The sequence below is a fragment of the Sciurus vulgaris genome, assembly GCF_902686455.1.
Source record: "Sciurus vulgaris genome assembly, chromosome: 5".
Lineage (NCBI taxonomy): Eukaryota > Metazoa > Chordata > Mammalia > Rodentia > Sciuridae > Sciurus > Sciurus vulgaris.
The window spans coordinates 154,818,654-154,839,041 of record NC_136465.1 but is presented as its reverse complement, the minus strand read 5'-3'; the positions used below and the strand labels follow the sequence as shown (position 1 = coordinate 154,839,041).

The window sequence follows — 20,388 nt, the reverse complement described above, 5'->3', positions numbered from 1 at the left end:
GTCCTGGGTTCATTCCCCAGCATAGCCAGACTGACCAAAACAAAAAAACCCTGTGTTTGAGTTAACTCGTGCAAAAGCTAAATAGCATTTTAAAGATCATCTAGTCCTAGCCCTTCATTTAAACTGAGAACAGAGTAAAAATGTGACTTGCACAGTCACATAGCTATCTGAAGAAAAAAGGAGGAGAAAGCAGTCAAGGACGGAACCCTGAGGGTAATGGTTATATGTAAAGCATGGGAGGAAAAATAGAAACGTTAATGAACTCATTGGGCTTTTGAGGGCTTAGCTCTGAATGTTACAAGTACTACTAGGGTAAAACCTTATTTTCTGGGAAAAGAAAACATTTGCCTGCTGGATACAGCTCTACATTTATTTTCCCTCAACATCTTTTAATTCAGCATGTCCCAAGCCAAACTTACAGTCACTACAAGGAAAGACTGAAAAGGATCTTAAGAGTGTTTCTAGTTGAATCTCCCATTTTGCAGATGAGGATCCTGTCCTTGGGATCGAGATCTCTTACTTCTTAGACACACTGATAACTCTGTAAACAACCAGTTAATTGTTCTTTCAGGCCATTTTTGCCTGGGTCCCAGAACATTCCTTCAGGGTCCTTTTGGCTTAGAGGGAGCCTTCACAATTCATCCTGGCTACAAACAGCCTCTGGTCTTGTTTAAAAGAGTGGTAGATTACTTTTTTTCCCCCCAACCGCTGAATTCTCTGCTTATGTTGAATCTTATGAGGCAACCCAATATACGAATATATGAAAAGAAACAAAAAGAGCAGCTGGTGGGCCTGGGGTTATAGCTCAGTAGTAGAGTGCTTGCCTACTACATATAGGTTCTGGGTTAGATCCTCAGTGCTGTAAAAACAAACAAAACCCCTGATTAACAACAGAGATTTGGTAGTGATAGGATGTAGATAGTTGGGGAGATCACAAATGGAAAGACTGTGTTCTGTCCTGATTGCTTGGCTCTTGATCTCCAGAGATGCGGAGGCTCTGAAATGCCAGACATTAGGAAGCCACTTGAAATCCACTGATTTGGAGGCCCAAGGCTCTAGCTATTGTTGAGTAACAAGATCACTGGTGTGTCTGCTCTGAGAGTTTCTTTGTGATTTTAATACATACCCTGGAGTAGCAGAATTAAGAACTAGGCCGTCATTACAACTAGGACTTTAGTAAACTCTCAACTATCATTTTAAAACTTTCATTGATCGCATTTGTATTTATTTATACAGAAAACAACTTCTGTGTGAATTAGTTGCCTTAAAATAATTTTATTAGTATTGACATAACTTAAGAATTACTGTCTTATGATGTGAAGCTTAGGAGCAGTCAGTGCACACAACCTCTATCATATTGTGGTGACTTTTCAAATACTTGACATGTTTTCAATAATTATTTTCATGGTATTATTTATAATTTTGAATTTTAGTCAGCAACTGATTAAGCCCTGTACTAGGCATCTTGGGAGGAGAGAGGGAAAAATAGGACAAAGTCCTTGCCCTCAAATTTGAGTCATGCTGAGTACAGAATGAAGAACGTGACATTTTAGTGTTTTTTTCTTTTAACTTCATTTCTCCACCTGAGTTTCACATTGTGCAGTTTTTAATTTTAATTTACTGACTTGTAAAGCATGTGCATGACTGAAAATTCAATAATTTAAGCTTGTATGCTTTCTTTCAATTATTATTAGATTGCAAGACTGGAGAAAGATAAAGAAGAACTACATAACCAGCTGTTTAGTGTTGATCTCACAAGAGACAGCAAACGAGTGGAGCAACTTGTACGAGAAAAAGTCCATTTGTCTCAGAAATTAAAAGGTTTAGAGACTGAAGTAGCAGAATTACGGGCTGAAAAAGAGAATTCTGGTGCTCAGATAGAAAATGTCCAAAGAATACAGGTGCGACAGTTGGCTGAGATGCAGGCTACAGTTAGGTCCCTGGAGGTAAGGTTTTAATTGCTTCCCGGTAGAGTATGGCATAATTTTTAAAAATGCAATTGACAAGCCTTTGAGTTTTAGAGCATAAATGTGTGCTCACCAGTCTAATGCTGACGCATTTGTGGAATCCCAAGAGTATGTGTTTTTTTCTGTGAAGAATAAAGCTATTGATTCATAAGCAATAGCTGTGCTGCCACATTTACAAAGGGATATTTATTCTTGGGGAGTCTAATCACCTATTTGAAATGACCTCACTCTTAAAATGCTACAGAATAGAATATGCAAAATTTCCTCAAATGTATTCAAATTTCTCAAGGCTAAAATCGTCTCAAACAGAAAGAAAAATTTCTTTTGTGACTTTAAATTCCTTACACTGGAATTTGAAATCTTAAGATCATAATTCTTATTTGAGCAGAAATACCATACTTGCATATCTTAAGATAGCTCTGGCCAGAGTAATAAAATTCAGCTTGGCTACTAATATATACAATTTACTAAATTATTTCTGAGTTCATTAGAGAAAAAAGTGTTGGTATTTTTGGAGATGTTGCCTTATGGAAACTCTTGGTTTCCATCTTATTCAGACACTCTCCTAATACTAGGTGCCTAAAGTGTAGCAAAGATATAGTTTGTTATTTTGATATACTTTGTGTAGTCCAAAATGTTCCTCCTCTTTGGAATAGTTGTGAAATGATTTGGTTTGGAGGGAAATCATGGGTATCTAGTTTGTAGTTTAAAATCCAATATCTGAATGGTGGTCCTTCCCACTCCCAACAGCCAGCAAGCTGGTACAAAGAGTACATTGATATGTTTAAAAGTCACTTTTGTTTTTTGGATAAAGCCTCTGTCAGTATTTGCTGGTTTCCTGAATTAAAGTTATCAGTATTATTGGACCTTAGACACGTGGCAGTTCAGCATGAAATTATTTATGTTGCCATTCTTCTTCCTTAACATATTTCCACAGTGACAGAATTAAGTGGAATGATTGCATTTGAATATAGTAGATAGTCCCAATGTGAAACTTTTCCTGAGGTCATCAATGAAACGAGTATTTTCAGAGCAAGTTGAATGATGACAAAAGATGAATGGTTCGTTGGTGACATTTTCAGAAGAACCTGTGTTTAATTTTATCATTTGTCAGATGAAATGAAAATGAGCACATGACAAACATTTATTACTTCAGCTTTTTTTGGCTGTCATTGTGCCCAGAAAGTATCATTTTGTGTTTAAATAAAATTTTTTTTTCTGAATTATTTGTTGACCACAGTCCTTGCCATATTTAGCACACCTATGAAATGATATGTTTTAAGGCCAGTGCTTATCCTTTAAATGCCAAAACATTTTCATTTTTTTAAATAGAAATAATTTTAAAATCTTTTAGTTTTCCCTTCTTAATATGAGAGTACTTTGAATATTTCTAACCAGAAAATTTTTGACAGTTTATAAACTTCAAGAACCTTAATTATGTGATGAGGTCAAGAATTTTTTTGCCCATACCTCAGAAGGTTCAGATTAGCTCAGGATTTTTACTCTTGTCCCTTCCTTTCTCTTTAAAACAAAAAACAAAAAACAAAAAACTCTGATTTTGAATTTTCAATTTTCACATCTTAATACTGTCAGTGATCTTTTTCTTTTACTTTCTAATATGCTTTTTTTCATAACCACTGTGGTCTGGAACCCCCCCAAAATGTTCGTAAATTATGTCAGTGTTCAGAGTAAATGGGTACTTCTCTCCTGAGAGTAGTTTACACCTTGTTTATTCAGGTACTTTTGTTGCATATTTCCTACAGCAGAATCTTTTATTTCACTTCTACCAATTTGAGAAAACTCTTGTTACTTTGGAACATGTTAGTTTTGAGGTTTTGAACAATTTTTTGTATAATTATACATGAATTTTAAATAATGATTTTCATTTTGTCATAATAACATTGTGGACAAATTTTAAAATATTTTATTTTAATGAAAGGCTGAAAAACAGTCAGCTAAGCTACAGGCTGAACGTTTGGAAAAAGAACTGCAATCAAGCAATGAACAAAATACTTTTTTAACCAGTAAATTGCATAAAGCTGACCGAGAAATAAATACATTGGCCAGTAAAGTAAGTTGTCTTTTGCTTCTGTTTCACTCTTCAGAATGCCTGAGATTGTATAATGATTTAGGGGTTTTTTTGTTTGTTTGTTTGCTTTTTCCTATACTGGGGATTGAACTTAGGACCCCATGCATGCCAGGCATGTGTTCCACCACTGAGCTCTATCCCCCAATCTTTTATTTATTTTCTTTAAATTTTGAGACAGGATTTTACTAAGTTACTTATGATGTCTTTGAATTTGTGATTCTCCTTCCTCAACCTCTCAGTTTTAACTGAGCTTACAGATGTGCACCACTGAGCCTGCTAGAAATTTTGTTTTTAATAGTTTTGTTCTCTGGATTTTAATCTTATTTCATCATATCCTTGACATAAGATGTAAGTCATCTTATGCTTCTGTTTCATTAAGCATCTTGCTGCACAATGACAAAGAAATTTTGTGTTTAAATAGTTTTCTGTGTTGAAGTGATTTTTATCCTGTCATTCTATCTTCCAAATACATGCAGAATCTGACTAGTTCTTAAACCTCCACTGTGATTGCTCCAGTCCAAGCAAGCCATGCTTGCCCTGGGCTCAGTTTTTATGCTGGCTTCCTCACTGCTCCCTTGGTTATCTACCCACACAGAGCCCTGTGTGATCTGGTCCTGCCCTCTTTCCACAGCTGTCAGCATCCATTTTCCTCCCTGTTTACTTTACTTCTGCCTCACTGGCCTTCACACTCTTCTTTGAAGATGCTCACTTCTGTTGGGGCCCTTGTGCTTATGTGCCTGGCGTGGTCTCCTCCCACATATCTACAGACTTTCTTCCTCTCCTTCTTCAGAAATCACTTGAGAGTCCTTTCTCATACTTTGTAAAAAAGTGTATCTTCCTTCTTCCCTTGACGTATTCTCTTATCTTCCTAACTTGCTTTATTTTTTCTTCATAACTCTTAATACCATCTGATATATTAGTTGACTTTTTAAGAAAATTTCTTCTACTTTCTCTCTGAAACTTGAGTGTTTTTCTTTAAAATAGAATACCTATGATAAAAAAGTTGTGGCAAGAATTAAGTGAAATATTATGAATAAAACACTTAGCCTAAGGTCTAGCAAATAGTCTCTGAATTATTAATTGTTATTACTAACTCTTGGGGTATTTCCAAGATCTTGGAAATAAGATTGGTTTCTCAGTGAAATTATGGTATTTTCTGTCAGGGCAGAGTTATGAGTTATGTAAAAGAACCTTAAAAAACAAGATAGCTTTATCAACCAAAAGGCCTGGTAAACATGTATAAATTTAAAGGAATAATGTATTCATTATAAATTAGCCAACAAATCTCTTGAGTACACCCAGGGGGACGGTATGTAACTGAGGGGAGAAGGAGTTTTAGTCAGCTGATTTTAAGTATTCTGGTCCCATTGAAAAGATTAAGAAGAATAAACAGCCTGTTTTGACCTGTGACCATGAAATAGTCTATTCATCTCAGCCTCTCTGTTCTGATTACCAAGCAACCTTTTGGCTGCTATTTGACTTCCCATATTATTTTGTCTACTGAGAATGTACTAGTTCTTCAGACTTCAGTATTCTAGTTGCCATTATTCTTCTTATAAACTGGCATTCTCGTTTTGTACATTACTCTATGTACTTTATTAATGTAAGTCTAACTTAAGAGGTTTTGGGTGTTTTGGTTTTTTAAAAAATTGTGACAAATTTGAATTTCCATGCCTTGAAAGGCTAAAATTGTAATTTTAGATGGATCGGAAGCAACCCTTGGGAGATAATCTACACTGTTTTTCCCATGGTAAACATATTCTTCTTCATTTGCAGATTAGTAGACTCTTCTACTTTTTGTTTGAATTTCTGTGCAGTTTACAAAGTAGTTTTATAGCCAGTATTTCATTCAAATCATTAGATATAGTTGACCTACAAAGAATAAGTAAAAATTGTACAAATAAGATTTTTAGTTATTTAAATATTTTAATTTCAAGTATAGTCTTCTAGTTTATAGTTTGAAATATAAATATATGTAGAAATTAGAAACCATCATTTTGGAGCAAGTAATGAAGTTCAATGGAAAAGTTCGTGGACTTTGAATCACATGAATGTGTTTTTAAATCCTGACTCACTCTGTACTTCATGTACTATCTTTCTGGTTTGCTTCACCCTTAAATGGGATAACAACTATTTCTTACAGAATAATCACGAAAATTAAAGATAGTATTTGATACAATAGATAGTACATGGTGATCAACATGTTACTGTCAGTGATTGTGTACTAGTGATATCCTTAAATATGAAAATACTGTAAAGAATACAGAATTCTGAGTCCATAGACTAGTTCTGTTCCTCTCTATCAATAATTTTGTGTAACTTTAGGCAAGTTACTTGACATCATTTGGGATCCAATTTCCTCATGAGTGAAATGAAGCATTATTTCTGCTGATCCCTAAGAATCCTTATAGCCTATTGTGATTATGTAGATCCTACTAGAAAATAAATTTGATTGCTTTCTGGTTAACTAAAAGTAGACTTCATACATTCTGCAGCTATATCCTGAATGCCTACAATGATAAAGTATGCACAAAAATAGGGGTAAAACAGAGAAGTAAATTTAGGTTATAGGGAGTTCTCTCAAGTTTGTCTTTCAATTTCTATATAAATTATTTTCAATTTTGAAAAATAACATTGAGTATCCAGTTTGCAACATATTGTTTTGGACCTCAAGAGCCAGACTGGACTGCTGGAATACCAAACCGTTTGTGCATCAACAGGACATTAGATATGCTGGACTTCTGCAGTGACTTCTAACTTTCTTTTGGGTTACTTTTTCTGCAGCATGTTTCATCTGAGCTCCCTGGCTCACGTGTGTGCTGACCCTGGTTTTCTTCTCTTTTTTTGTGTATATACTTTTCTCTCTTGCTCCTTCTTTGTAGAGTTAAGAGTATAGATGATTGCTCCTTCTTTGCTGAAGGAAAAACAGTTTAGTATTAGTAGTATTTATTTCGCTGTGCTTGTTTATTAACACATATTGCTAAGTTTCCTATCTTTAAAACTACATTTGCATTATTTTGCATATAAATGGAGTTTTAAATACATCCTTCAAATTTAGACAAAGCAAGTTTTATTTGAAATTTTATATGTAAAAAGGCTCCATGGAAGAATAAATTTTAAAATAATATTTCAAACATGACTGTCACAGTTTTCTTTGCAACTTGAAATTTTCATCAACATTTTGCAGTTGTAGCAAATGGTTGTTTGCAATGCAAAAGAACACCTGGGGTGTGTTTGTCAAAGTTATTCAAATTTGTAAATGTTAGATTTTAAAACAGAATTATGTCAGTGTCCTAGATTAAAAGGTATTAACATACATGGCCTGGAAATGATGACCTTAAAGATATTTCACATTCAATGAGGCAAATGCTTCTAGTTATCTCATTAGGATTTTGATCCTTAGAACTTCAATAAGATAGTTTTAAGGAGGTCATCCTATGGTCATGCTTATTAGCTAAGTTAACTCAATCCTGTTGCCTGACATCCTGTCCAGTGTTCTTTCAGTTTCAGTAAGTTTAGTTGAGAAATTTTTCTTGTTTCAGCAAATCTCAGGGTGAAATGAATAAAAAATAGGTGTTTATTTCATAATTCTTCCTGAAGTTACTATGAAATGAATTAAATGCTCTATGAAACAAGATGACTCTAATTTTCTATCTCATATTAAAGGTTGCTTCAGTGTGGTTCATAATGAACTGTGGTGTCATTCTTAACCTTTTATGGTTAGTATATAATAGCAAGTTATAATCACATTTGTCATAGTGATTTTATATTCATGGTAATTGTATTTTTTCTAATTTTTAAGCATTTATCATTTAAATTGTCCATGAAAATTATAACATAGTAAGAACCAATTACAGAAAGTTTAAGTATTAGAATAAATATAATAAATTATTTATTATATAATTAATAAACCTAATAATAACTGCTTTCATGTAGTTATGAGACTTGCTTTTAGTAGAAAAGAGCTTCATTTTTAAACTGAGATTTAAAAATGTAAAACTGGGGGCTAGAGGTGGTTCAGTGGTAGACTGGGTTCTATCCTCAGCACCCCATAAAGAAACAAATAAAATGAAGGTAGTAAAAAAATATTTTAAAAAATGTAAAACTGATATCAGCACAGGTAACCATTTTATGTTAATTTAAAACTTGTCAATATATGTGCTTACTTGGCAGTGCATGTACTACAATTGGAATGCTATAGAGATTATCATGGCCCCTGCATAAGGAAGACACAAAAATTCTAACATGTTTCTTACTTTAAAGATGTAAGGAATGAACTTAGAAAATACAGGAAATGAAAGATCATTTCAATATAGAGATAAAGATTCTGAAGAAGAACCAAACAAATTATGGAAATTAAAGAATAGATATGAAATTAAAACTTCAGTGGAAAGCATCACCAATAGATTAAATGGGGTCGGAGATGTAGCTCGGTAGCTGAGCACTTACCTAGCGTGCATGAGGCCCTGGGTTCAATCCCCAGTACTACAAAAACAAAACAAACAGATTAAACGACTTTGAAAACAAATTGCCTTGAAGACAAAATACCTAATTTTGAAAATAGAGAAAAAATGCTGCTGGTCGTGATGGTACATGCCTGCAATCCCAGTAGCTCAGGCGGCTGAGGCAGGAGGATGGAGAGTTCAGAGCCAGCCTCAGCAACTTAGCAAGGCTCTAAGCAACTTAGTGAGACCCTGTCTCTAAATAAAATGTGAAAAAGGGCTGGGATGTGATTCAGTGGGATAACATTCAGAGACTAAATCTAAGAACCATTGACATAGACAAAGGAACTGAAGTACAAACTAAAGGAAAAGGTTGTGCAACCTTTTCAATGAAATAATATCAGAAAAATTTCCAGACTTAGTAATGAGATGGAAATTCAAATATAAGAGACATTTAGGACCCCAAATAAATAAGATCAAAAAAGATCTTTTTCAAGACACATTATAATTAAAATGACTGTTATATAGAATAAGAATTTTAAAAGCCACAAGAGAAAATTAGCAGGTCATGGTTAGGATTTCCGTCAGTTTCTCAGCCCAGATCCTAAAAGCCAGGACAGCTTGGAATAATATATACCAAGTCTTAAAAGAAAACACATGTCAACTAAGATTATAATGTCCAGTAAAACTACCCTTTAGAATTGAAATAAAATAAAAACCTTCCATGACAAGCAGAAACTAAGAGAATTTATAACCACTAAGCCTGTACTACTAGAGAGAGAGGGAGAGAGGCTCTCCAGATACAAAATATATATATCCCAAAGCCGGGCCCCAATTCTAATCTCCTCCAGCCACACCCTACCAATTCAATTAATCCCACTAGGGATTAATTCACTGATTGGATTAAGACTTAACAGTCATTTTTCTGAACCTTTCTGCATTGTCTCACATATGAGCTTTTGGGGGACACCTCACAACCAAATCATAACACTGGGTGACTTCAACACACCGCTCACAATTAGTTAGGTCATCCAGACAAAAACTAAAGATTTAAGAACTAAAAAATACTATTACTCAAGTGGACCAAACAGTTATCTGTTGAATAATTCACCCACTGACAACTGAGTTCACTTTCTTCTCAGAAACACATGGAATTTAGACCGTATTTTAGGGCACAAAGTAAGTCTTAGCAAATACAAAAGAAGAGGTAATTTCTTGCCTCCCATCAGATCATAATGGAATGAAATTAGAACTCAGTATGATAAAAACACCATTTTAACACCAGGAGATTATATAATACACTTTTAAAAAGTATCTTTAGTTGTAGATGAACACAATACCTTTATCCTGTTAATTTTTATGTGTTGCTGAGGATTGAACCCAGTGCCTCACACGTGCTAGGCCAGTGTTCTATCACTGAGTTTACAACCCCAGCTCACATAATACAATTTTGAATGAGGAATGGATCATAGAAAGAAATCAGAGGAGAAATAAATTCTTAGAAACAAATTGTTATAGGGCTGGGGCCTTTGGAGAAACTGAGGCAGTGGAAAGCCCCTTTCAACCCTGATTCTTGCGACCAAGTCAGGTTTCAGACATGTCACTCAGAGTAACAGGAATGAGTTTATTGAAAGGATAGGAAAAGGGAAAAGGGGACACAGTCAAGGGAGAAAGTGGGTCCTCTCAAAGGAGCGGAACAATGTACCTCTCCTGCACTTTAGTTTTGTTGGGGATTTCAGAGAGTATTCTGCCTAGGTCCACCTCTTGACTTTTTATTGACAGCAAGGTGACATCAGACTTGGAGGTCTCCACTACCATGGCAACTCCGTGTCACCTTGACCCATGCTGATTGATTCTAATTGAATTCTTAATCATTTTTACAGGTTTTGTGATTAGGGGGAATTATCCTCATCTTCAGTCTGTGAAAAGATCACAAGTGTCTCTCTCTTCAAAGTAACTTGAGTTCCTCTTATCAGCATTAGTTCCTGCCTTTATTTCCTTGCAGATTATGGGTAGTTTGCTGAGGAATGTGATCTATCCTGTCCTTTTAGGCCAGGTGGGCTGCAGGTAAATTGCTTTTTGGCAAAGAAAGCTTGTGGGGGTCAGCACAATGGGCCCATTTTATAGAATTATTTTCTTAACCTTGTGTTCCCACCATCCTCATCTGTCTGTCCCCTGACAAAATGAGAATAGAGATGCAGTGTATCAAAATCTCTGGGAAGGAAGTTCTAAGTGGAAAGTTTATAGTCTTGAGTTCCTACATTGGAAAAATAGAAAGATCCAGATTCATAATCTGGTGTTACACCTGAAGACCCTCGAAAAAGAACTACAAACTAATTCCAAAATCTATAGAAGAGAGAAAATAAGATCAAAGTTGAAAATAATGAAATTGAGAATAAAGGATCAGTGTAACAAAGAGTTGGTTCTTCAGAAAGATAAGATTGATAAACCCTTAGACAAACTAACCAAAAGAAAAAATAGAAATGATGAAGGAGATATCACCACACTTCTGAAATCCAAAGGATCATTAGAAACTATTTTGAAAATGTATACTCCAATAACTGGAAAAATCTAGAAGATATGGACAAATTTCTAGATATATATGACCTACCCAAATTGAACCGTGATGATAATAGAAATCTTTGCAACTACTATAAAACAGACTCAACACTCCAACATATTCGTGCAGTCACTGACTTCCTTAACAAAACCCCTAAAGTGCAGGAATTAAAACTGAGAATCAAAAAGTGGGACAGTATCAAATTTAAAAGCTTCTGTACTACAGAGGAAACGAGCATGAAGAGAGAGCCTACAAAGTGGGAGAAGATCTTTGCCAGCTGCTCCTCCAACAGGGGATTAATGCCCAGAATATATAAAGAATTTTAAAAACTTAATACCAAAAAACCAAATAACCCGGTTAATAAATGGGCAAAATAAGCAGACACTTCTCAAAGAAGAAATATAAATGGCCAACAAATACACGAAAAATGTTCAGCATCTCTAGCAATCAGGGAAATGCAAATCAAATCTACACCAAGATTTTATCTCCAATCAAAATAGCAATCATCAAGAATACAAATTATAATAAATACTGGTGAAGATGTGGGGAGAATAGGTACACTCATGAACATCATACGAATTGATATAACCGCTCCAGAAAGCAGTATGGAGATACCTTAAGAAAGAATAGAACCCCCATATCACCCAGCCATCCCATTTCTCAGTATTTATTCAAAAGAACTAAAATCAGCATGCTATCATGATACAGGTACATCATTTGTTTCTAGCAGTGTACCTCAGAATAGCCAAGTTAAGGAACCAACCCATAATGAAAGTATGGTATATATACACAATGGAGTTTTACTGAGCCATTAAGAAGAATGAAATTACGGCATTTGCTGGTGAATGAATGAAACTGGAGAATATCATGCTAAGTAAAATAAACTAGACTCAGAAATTCCAACATCAAATGTTTTCTCTCGTAAGCAGAAACTAGTCCAAAATAAGGCGGGGAAGGAGAGGTGGGGAATCCCATGAAAATAGAAGGGAGTTTACTGGATCAAAGGAAGGGGAGTAAAGGGGAGTGAGGGACAGAAAATGAAAGAAATTGTGAAGTGAAATTGGCCAAATTATGCTATGCATATGTATGAATATACTATAATGAGTTTAACCTTTATGTCTTTAAAACAATATTTTATTTTTTTATTTATTGGTACTGGGGATTGAACTCGGGGGCATTTGACCACTGAGCCACATCACCAGCCCTTTTTGGCATTTTATTTATTTATTTATCTCATTATTTTTAATTTATTTTTATTGTAAACAAATGGGATACATGTTGTTTCAGTTGGTACATGGAGTAACAGCATACCATTTGCATATTCATATATTTACATAGAGTAATGATGTTTGATTCATTCCGTTATTTTTTTCCTCCCCCCCCCACCCCTCTCACTTCTCTTTTGGCATTTTATTTAGAGACAGTGTCTCACTGAGTTGCTTAGCACCTCGCCATTGCAGAGACTGACTTTGAACTCTGGATCCTCCTGCCTTAGCTTCCTGAGCCCCTGGGGTTACAGGAGTGTGCCACTGTGCCGGGCTTATAAAACACTAATTTAAAAAAGACTAAATAAATAGAAGGAAGACTAGTATAAAATAGAGGAAGGGAATGGGGATAGAGGAGGGGAAAGAATTGGGAAGTACTGGGTTTAAGTGGAGCAAAATATATTCCCTACTTGTATTAAGTATAACTGTAATGCACTAATAGAAACAAGAAAGCATACAAGCTAATTTGTGATATGAAGTAGTATGGAGGCAGTGTGATACTTGGTTTTTGTTTGTTTTCTTCAGGTGTGGATTTTGTGTGGAACCTGTTCCTTTGAGTAGTTTCAGGACCTTTTATAGATGGAACTTCTTCCAGGAAAGATATCTCTGTTTCTCATTCTTTCCTCTGTGACTCTAGAACCTCTTTCAGATTTTGTCTCATTCCCAACTTCTTGTTGTAGAGTTTTATTGGGCTCATAAGTAAATTATCCTTGACCCTCCTTTTCCTACCATCTCACATTTTATATATTTGACTTTTATGTATTTGTAGTTTTCTACTTTGATTCCATAGTTTTATACGTTAGTATAATGTTAGAATATTGATTTATCTAAATTTTATATCTGTGTTAAATTCTGACACCATTATACCTAATTTTAGAAATAAAGGCTACGGAAAATGTTAACAGTGCATATGATTGGAAAGCGAAAGATTTATTGTTGGCTGTTGTACTCCAGCTTCTAAACAAAACAGGTGTATAATAAAAGATTTGTTGAATGAATGAATACTTGCGAACTAGGACCATTTAACTTGGAAAAGGAATAACTTCACAAAGTCCGAGAAATTAATTGTGATGGGCTAATTATATAGAAAGTGTCAACAATTATTCATATTGAGTTGAGGCTTTAAAATATTTAGATTTTGGGGGCTGGGGCTAGAGCCCTTGAGGATATCCCTTGGGACCAAGATAGAACACTTGCCTAGCATACATGAGGCCCTGAGTTTGATCCCCCACACAAATAAGAAAGAAACAAAAAAGAAAAAAAAAAGTTTTGATAATAAAGGATTGTAGTAGATTTGTATGATTTATACTCATTTCTGCCCACTATTTAGTCACCAAATTGAATTGTTTTTTCCTCCCCCTTATCAGTTTCTTGCTTCTTGTTTACCTTCAGTTTTTCAGTCCAGCACATTTTGCAATTAAAGTTCTAAAACAAAGTTACTTGTGCTGCCTTCAATAGATAACAAGATAAATAGCCCTTTTGTATAACATGTAAAGTTTATTCCCTGTAACTCACAAATAACCTGTCTACCTTATTGCTTGGCATGTATTGTTTTTAGAGTAAAACCACATGATATCATACCTATTTAACATTTTATATTCTGTTCCTTCTTCCTAGAAGGCCTTATTTGTCCCTAATACTTTTTAACACTTTTTTGGTTGTCATTTTAATTATCTTCAGTTCTGAGAATCGAACCCAGTGCCTCACACATGCTAGACAAGCACTCTATCCCTGAATCACAAACCCCAGCCCTCCTAATTCTTTTTAAAAGGAAGTTTGATTTATATTGTTGAGCCATTTAATGCACACGTCCTGATTTACATTCGGGTGACCCCACCCACATACTTCTAAAGAAATGCCTCACTTTCATTAGGAAAGACAGTGTTGTGTTCTTATCTCCTTATGACAAATACTGCTCAGGTATGGAATATCTTTCTTCCCGGAAGGTACTTGTACTCTATAATCTGCTGCCAAATTTTTTTATTTTCATTTTCACTTGCTTTTTGGTGAGTACTGAATGGCAATGAAATGACCAATAATAACTTTAGTTTCTAATTATCAACAGGTAAAAGAACTTAAACATTCAAACAAACTAGAAATAACAGACATCAAACTGGAGGCAGCAAGAGCTAAAAGTGAGCTAGAAAGAGAAAAGAATAAGATTCAAAGTGAACTGGATGGTAATATATGATTCCCCATGCTTTTTACTAGTATTTTCAGATATAAACTCTAATTATTAATATAGATAAACCGTAATTTTTATTTCCAGGTTCTCAGATTAATTGAATTTTAATACATATGAAAAGTTTTTGCATGTGCATTGAATGTTCATTCTTTGACCTATCTTTAAAAAAAAAAATCAACCATATGTTTGAATAAGGTATTTGATTAATATGTAAACTAAATAAAACTTTGAAAATGGGATTCTATCCTTCCTGGGTTTATAATTTTAAATCTATTTAGTCATAATCTTATTTGTCTTAGGATATTATAAATCTGAAGACATAAGGAGGGGAGTTCTAGTCCTGGATTTTTAAAAAAAAAATTTTTTTTAAAAACACCAACCCTATAGGTCAGTTATTGAAGCCTAGTAGTCTTATTCTTAAGCTCCATCTTGGTATTCAGTTACTCATCAGGATTTCTCAGAATTTGTATGGCGTCTAATTTTCTTTTTTCTTTTTTAGTTGTAGATGGACACAATACCTTTATTTATTTTTACATGGTGCTAAGGATTGAACCCAGTGTCTCACACGTGCTAGGCAAGTGCTCTACCACTGAGCTACAACCCCAGCCCCAGCTTCTAATTTTCTTAAAATTTTTCAAATATGCTTCCCTTGGGCTGTGACTGTGCTGGAGTTGGTCTGTAATTTCAGATGGAGCTTATGTTGAATGACTGTTCTCATTATTTATTTCTGTGTAATTTTGACTAATAAAGTTCTTCATTTAAACTAAATTTTCTTAGAAATTTAGATTTCGAGATTGAGTGCTGCATTCTGGTTTTACTTTGAATTAGATATGAATTTACTTTAGTTATTCCATCTGCAAATAGTTGTGTATTCATCATGAGAACGAGTTTGTAATTCATTGGAAAAACTTGAACGTTTCCTTGTCATTTATCTTTCTCCTAGAAATCTAGCAGTTCTGCAGTAATCTTAGGTTTTGAAGGACTTAGTGACTTTTATTCACTCTGTTTTTAGCCATTTTGTTATGATTCTGTTTTAGAGTTAGTTTGCAGAAGTCCTTCAGAGGTGCAGTAACCAAGCCTCTTTGGATATCATACAGGTTGATATTTCTAAGCTCTCAGGATTCAAATGAATAAATGTTCATAACCCTTTGGAAAGTTTCTTTTTTTTTTTGGTATGTATGTATGTGTTAAATGAAGTAATAGGAGAGAAATTAACTCTGAGTTTTAGTCTGTTGCATTCTTAGTTTTAGGAAGTTTATCAGTGGTTTTAGGATCTTTGAGAATATATATTCAGTGAGACTCACTAATTCTTTTATTCACGAAGGCTTGCTGTTAATTGTGATTTTTCATCATAGAAATATGAACTATGGCATATTTTTCTCTTTGAAAAATAATAGGATTACAGTCAGACAATGAAATCCTCAAATCAGCTGTTGAATACCACAAAGTGCTGTTAGCTGAAAAGGATCGTGAGTTAATACGTAAAGTACAAGCTGCCAAGGAGGAAGGTTATCAAAAACTTGTGGTATTACAAGGTGAAAAGTAAGTGCTTAATTACCTTAGTTTGTATTAAATCTCTTTGCACATGGAAACATTTTACTGTAGCATCATCTTTATTGTAGTTCTTGTAACATAATTATCATCTGTTGTTTTAGGCTAGAACTTGAGAACAGATTAGCAGATTTGGAGAAAATGAAAGTGGAACATGATGTCTGGAGGCAATCTGAAAAGGATCAGTGTGAAGAGAAATTGCGGGCATCACAGATGGCAGAAGAATCAGCCAGAAGGGAACTGCAGAGTATCAGGTTACGTATACATGTGTATTTTTAATTTTTAATTTTGAAATAGTTTCAGAGGTAACAAAATGAGGTAAAAGTGGCCCAGAGCATTCCCATATACACTTCATCTTGGTTCTCCAAATATTAACATCTTATATAACCATGATACAGGAATCAAAATAAATTAACAATATAATCCAGAAATCAGGTGTTAGTATTATCAAAAATGTTGGCCTTATTAAAATTTTACCAGTTACTCCTTCATGTCCTTTATCTGGTCCAGAATCATTCCATACATTGCTTTTATATAGTTGCTTTTTAATTTGGAACACATTAACACTTTTGTAGAGTGCCTGTTAGTTTTTTTATAGAGTGTCTCTCAATTTGGGTTTGTAATACATTCTTTATGAAAATTTCAGGTTATGCATTTTAAACCAGAATTGCACCAAAGTCAGTGTATCCTCAGTGCATGTATCAGGAAGTTTTTAATTTGTCTCCCTAACTGATTATGTTCAACTTGACCACGTGGTTAACATAGTGTCTGTCAGATTCTTCTTCTATAAAATTAGTGTGTTTTTCTTCTCTAATATATAGTTGTAAGATTTTCCATATAATTTTTTGAGACTATTTAAATATTTTCATCATACTTTCTCATCAAACATTCTTCTATTAATTTTAGCATCCACTGATGACTTTTTAAAATATTTTTTTGTTTTAGTTGTAGGTGGACACAATACCTTTATTTTATTTTCATGTGGTCCTGAGGATTGAACCCAGGGCCTCATGCATGCTATGTGAGTGCTCTACCACTGAGCCACAACCCCAGCCATCCACTGATAATTCTAATGTTACTCTAACATCTGCTAATTTGTGATTTTCCTATTTATTTTCATCATTCTTTCTACATTTATTAGTTGAAATTCTGAAAGGAAGAGCTTTCCCTTCTCTAAATACTGTATCTATACAAGAATGGACTAACAGTTTCTTATCTATGAGTTATATAATCACTGTTCCAATGTTTGAGATTTGACAAATGGAGACTCTTTCAAGTTTAATTCTATGTCCTTTTGATATAATCCCATTTTTTTTAGGTTCTCCTTATTGTCTGTTATCAAGGGATATTCTAGGCTTCCCTTTTGCTTTACTTTCCCCAGCCCTGTTAGTAGCTGTTTCTCTAAGGTTCTTTTTTATTAGAGAATGGCATAGGAAAATGAAATCTCAGCTAATTTAATGAGTGCTTATTGGTACTAGAGAAACATTGCTTCTAGGCCCTTTCAGTAAGTGAGGAGATTTATTTATGTATTCATAAGTCACATTTATATCCATTTCTTTATTTTTCCATATATATATATTAATAATCATGAATTTACATTGATATTTCCAATACTACCACAACACCATGGAGTTTTTTCTATACTTTCTTCATATTTGTAACTTCTTTGGTAAAACCCTGTTGTTATTCATAATATATTTACTTATTTCCTCAGTCCTGGGGTATGTTGCATAAAGTAGCTTTGAAATTGCTAATTCATAACTCTATGAAAAAGAAACCTCTTAACTAATGCGTGTACAGTTCTTTAGCCTTTGAGTGTACCAAAATGTACTTAGAGTGAGTCAGAGTACATTTTAAAAGTTTTCTTACCAAACCCTCTTTGACTGTGGTTGTGTTAGTCACTTACAAAATAGGTTCATTTGTTTCTGTTTTGAGCCCCTACCTCATTCTAGTTTATTAATACATTTTACTTTGTGAAACATCAGCATGGTTCTAAAGGGCAGAATACTACTACTACTACTACTACTAGACTTTTAAAAAATCCTGTTCTTGCATTCATTTTACTCTATTTCTGTTCTCTCGAATTTTCTTAAGTATCATACTCCCCAGTAATTAATCTCACTAGTTTCTGATTTATCCTTTCCCCTCACAAATGACAGATGTATACATTTTGTTTCTCCTTCTTTCTTATCAGTATATCCTGGAACTTGCTTTGTGGTAATTCTGTGTTCAAGGATATTATGCCACTTTGTATCTCAGTGTAGTTTAGTTCATTTCTCATAATTGAGGTTGAACAACTTTTCATATTGAAGGGCTGTTTTAATCACCTTTCTGTGTGTGTCTTGTCCATTCAAGTTATTCCCTATTGCCTGTTGGTATCTTTGGTCTTCTTTCCTTTGCCTTTCAAGAGTACTTTGTATATTGGTAATTGGCAGCAAATATTTTCTTACAGTGTGTCAGTTGTCATTTAACTTTGTTTATATTTGTTACCATGAAAAAATTTTTATTACATAATCACAATTATTATTTGTTGCTGCTGGATTTTGTCATAGTTTCTGCCTCCACTGAAGTTAAAGAGGAATTCATGTTTTTTGTGCTAGTATGGATTCTGCTTTTGGTGTTTGTTGTGCTGGGGATCAAACCTAAGACCTCATGCATGGTGGGCAATTGTTCTACACTGAGCCATATACCAACCTACTTTTTTTATGCTTAGATCTTTGGTCTCTCTGGGGTGAATTCTTATGTATTCTATGAGGTATGGATTTAATTTTATTTTTTTCTAAATGGGTAAACAGTGTCCCATGTTTTTATTAAAAATTGTTATTTATTCAAATGATTCTTGATGCATTTATCATCTTCTCTACACATATACTTGGATATATGTCTGGACTTTCTGTGTTGTTTCACAGGTCTGGTTGTCCGTTCATGCACCACTACCACAATCTTTTGAAATAAGATGAAAGAGACTTTAGAGTATGTTGTAATGTCTGGTTGGGCTACTTTTTTGTGTTTTCCTCGGTAGTTTTGCACATTTGGTTTTCCATATGTTCTTCAATGTCAGTGTCTAGCTTAGTTTGTTGATAATTTTATTGGAATTTTTTTTTTCAATTTTTTGGTTATGCTAAAACACATGAAACAAAATTTTATCATCTTTAAGTGTACAATTTAGCTGTATTGAATGTGTTCAAAATGTGTAACCATCACCATCCATCTTCAGAACTCTTTTCAATCTCATAAAACTGAAATTTTGTATCCCTTAAACAACATTCTTTATTCCCCTGTGCTCTCAACTCTTGTCAATCACTGTTCTATTTTATGACTATGATTTTGTGTACTCTAGTACTCATATAAGTGGAATCATATTGTATTTGTCTTTGTGGACGATTTATTTCACTTAGCATGATATTCAGTGTTCATTCATTTGTAGCATGTTTTAGAATTTTCTTTTTAAGACAGAATAATATTCCAATGCATGTATGGACTTATCCATTTATTCATCCATGGATAGATACTTCGTTTACTTCTACATTTTTAGCTATTATGAATAATGCTTCCATGAACATGGGTGTGCAAACATCTCACATCTCATTGACACCTTGTATTCACTTAATTTTGAATACATACCCAGAAGAGGAATTGCTGAATTATATAGTAATTCTGTTTTTAAAGTTTTGAGGAACAGTTAAACTGTGCCATATTCTGTTCTGTTTTATTTTCTTTTGGTGCTGGGGATTAAACCCAGAAACAGTGTCTCTGAGCTCTATCTCCAGCCCATTATGTTATGTTATCTGAACAGGGTCCGCTAAATTGCCTGAGCTGGCCTCAAATCTGCTATCCTCCTGCCTCCCCCTCCTGAGTAAGTATGATTACAGGTGTATGCCAGTGCACTTGGCTTAGCCATATTGTTTTCTATGGTGGTTGTACTATTTACTTTTCCACCAACAGTGCATAAGGATTCCAATTTCTCCACACCCTCACCAAAACATTTTTAATAGTAACCATTCTAATAGGTATTAATGGTATCTCATTGTAGTTTTGATTTGCGTCTTTCCGTGTGCTTAGTAGCCATTTGTATATCTTTGGGAAATTTGTTCAAGTCTTTTGCCCATTTTTTAGTTTGACTTTTGTTGTTTAGTTTTAGGAGTTCTCTGTATTCTGGATATTAATCTCTTATCACATATATGATTTGCAAATATTTTCTTTCATTCTGAGACTGCCCTTTTTTATTATGTTGATAAGTATCTTTTGATGCTTGCTTGCTCTCCTTTTAATTTTCAAGAAGTTCCAGTTGTGTATTCTTTCTTTTGAGGCTTATGCCTTCAGCTTCAC

At 34.2% G+C, this 20,388-nt stretch overlaps 1 protein-coding gene across 3 annotated transcripts in view; it reads left to right on the top strand.

The window, feature by feature from the left end:
• CEP83 (centrosomal protein 83) overlaps positions 1 to 20,388 on the top strand; it is an 80,847-nt gene that overhangs the window by 22,058 nt on the left and 38,401 nt on the right. For 2 of the 3 annotated variants that reach the window (XM_079142825.1, XM_079142823.1), the window contains exons 3-8: positions 1,695 to 1,946; positions 3,907 to 4,038; positions 14,389 to 14,503; positions 15,008 to 15,082; positions 15,906 to 16,050; positions 16,164 to 16,313. In XM_079142825.1, coding sequence (XP_078998951.1) covers positions 1,695 to 1,946; positions 3,907 to 4,038; positions 14,389 to 14,503; positions 15,008 to 15,082; positions 15,906 to 16,050; positions 16,164 to 16,313 — 869 coding nt within the window. The remainder of the gene's footprint in view (positions 1 to 1,694; positions 1,947 to 3,906; positions 4,039 to 14,388; positions 14,504 to 15,007; positions 15,083 to 15,905; positions 16,051 to 16,163; positions 16,314 to 20,388) is intronic. The other variant, XM_079142824.1, reaches the window with a different exon arrangement.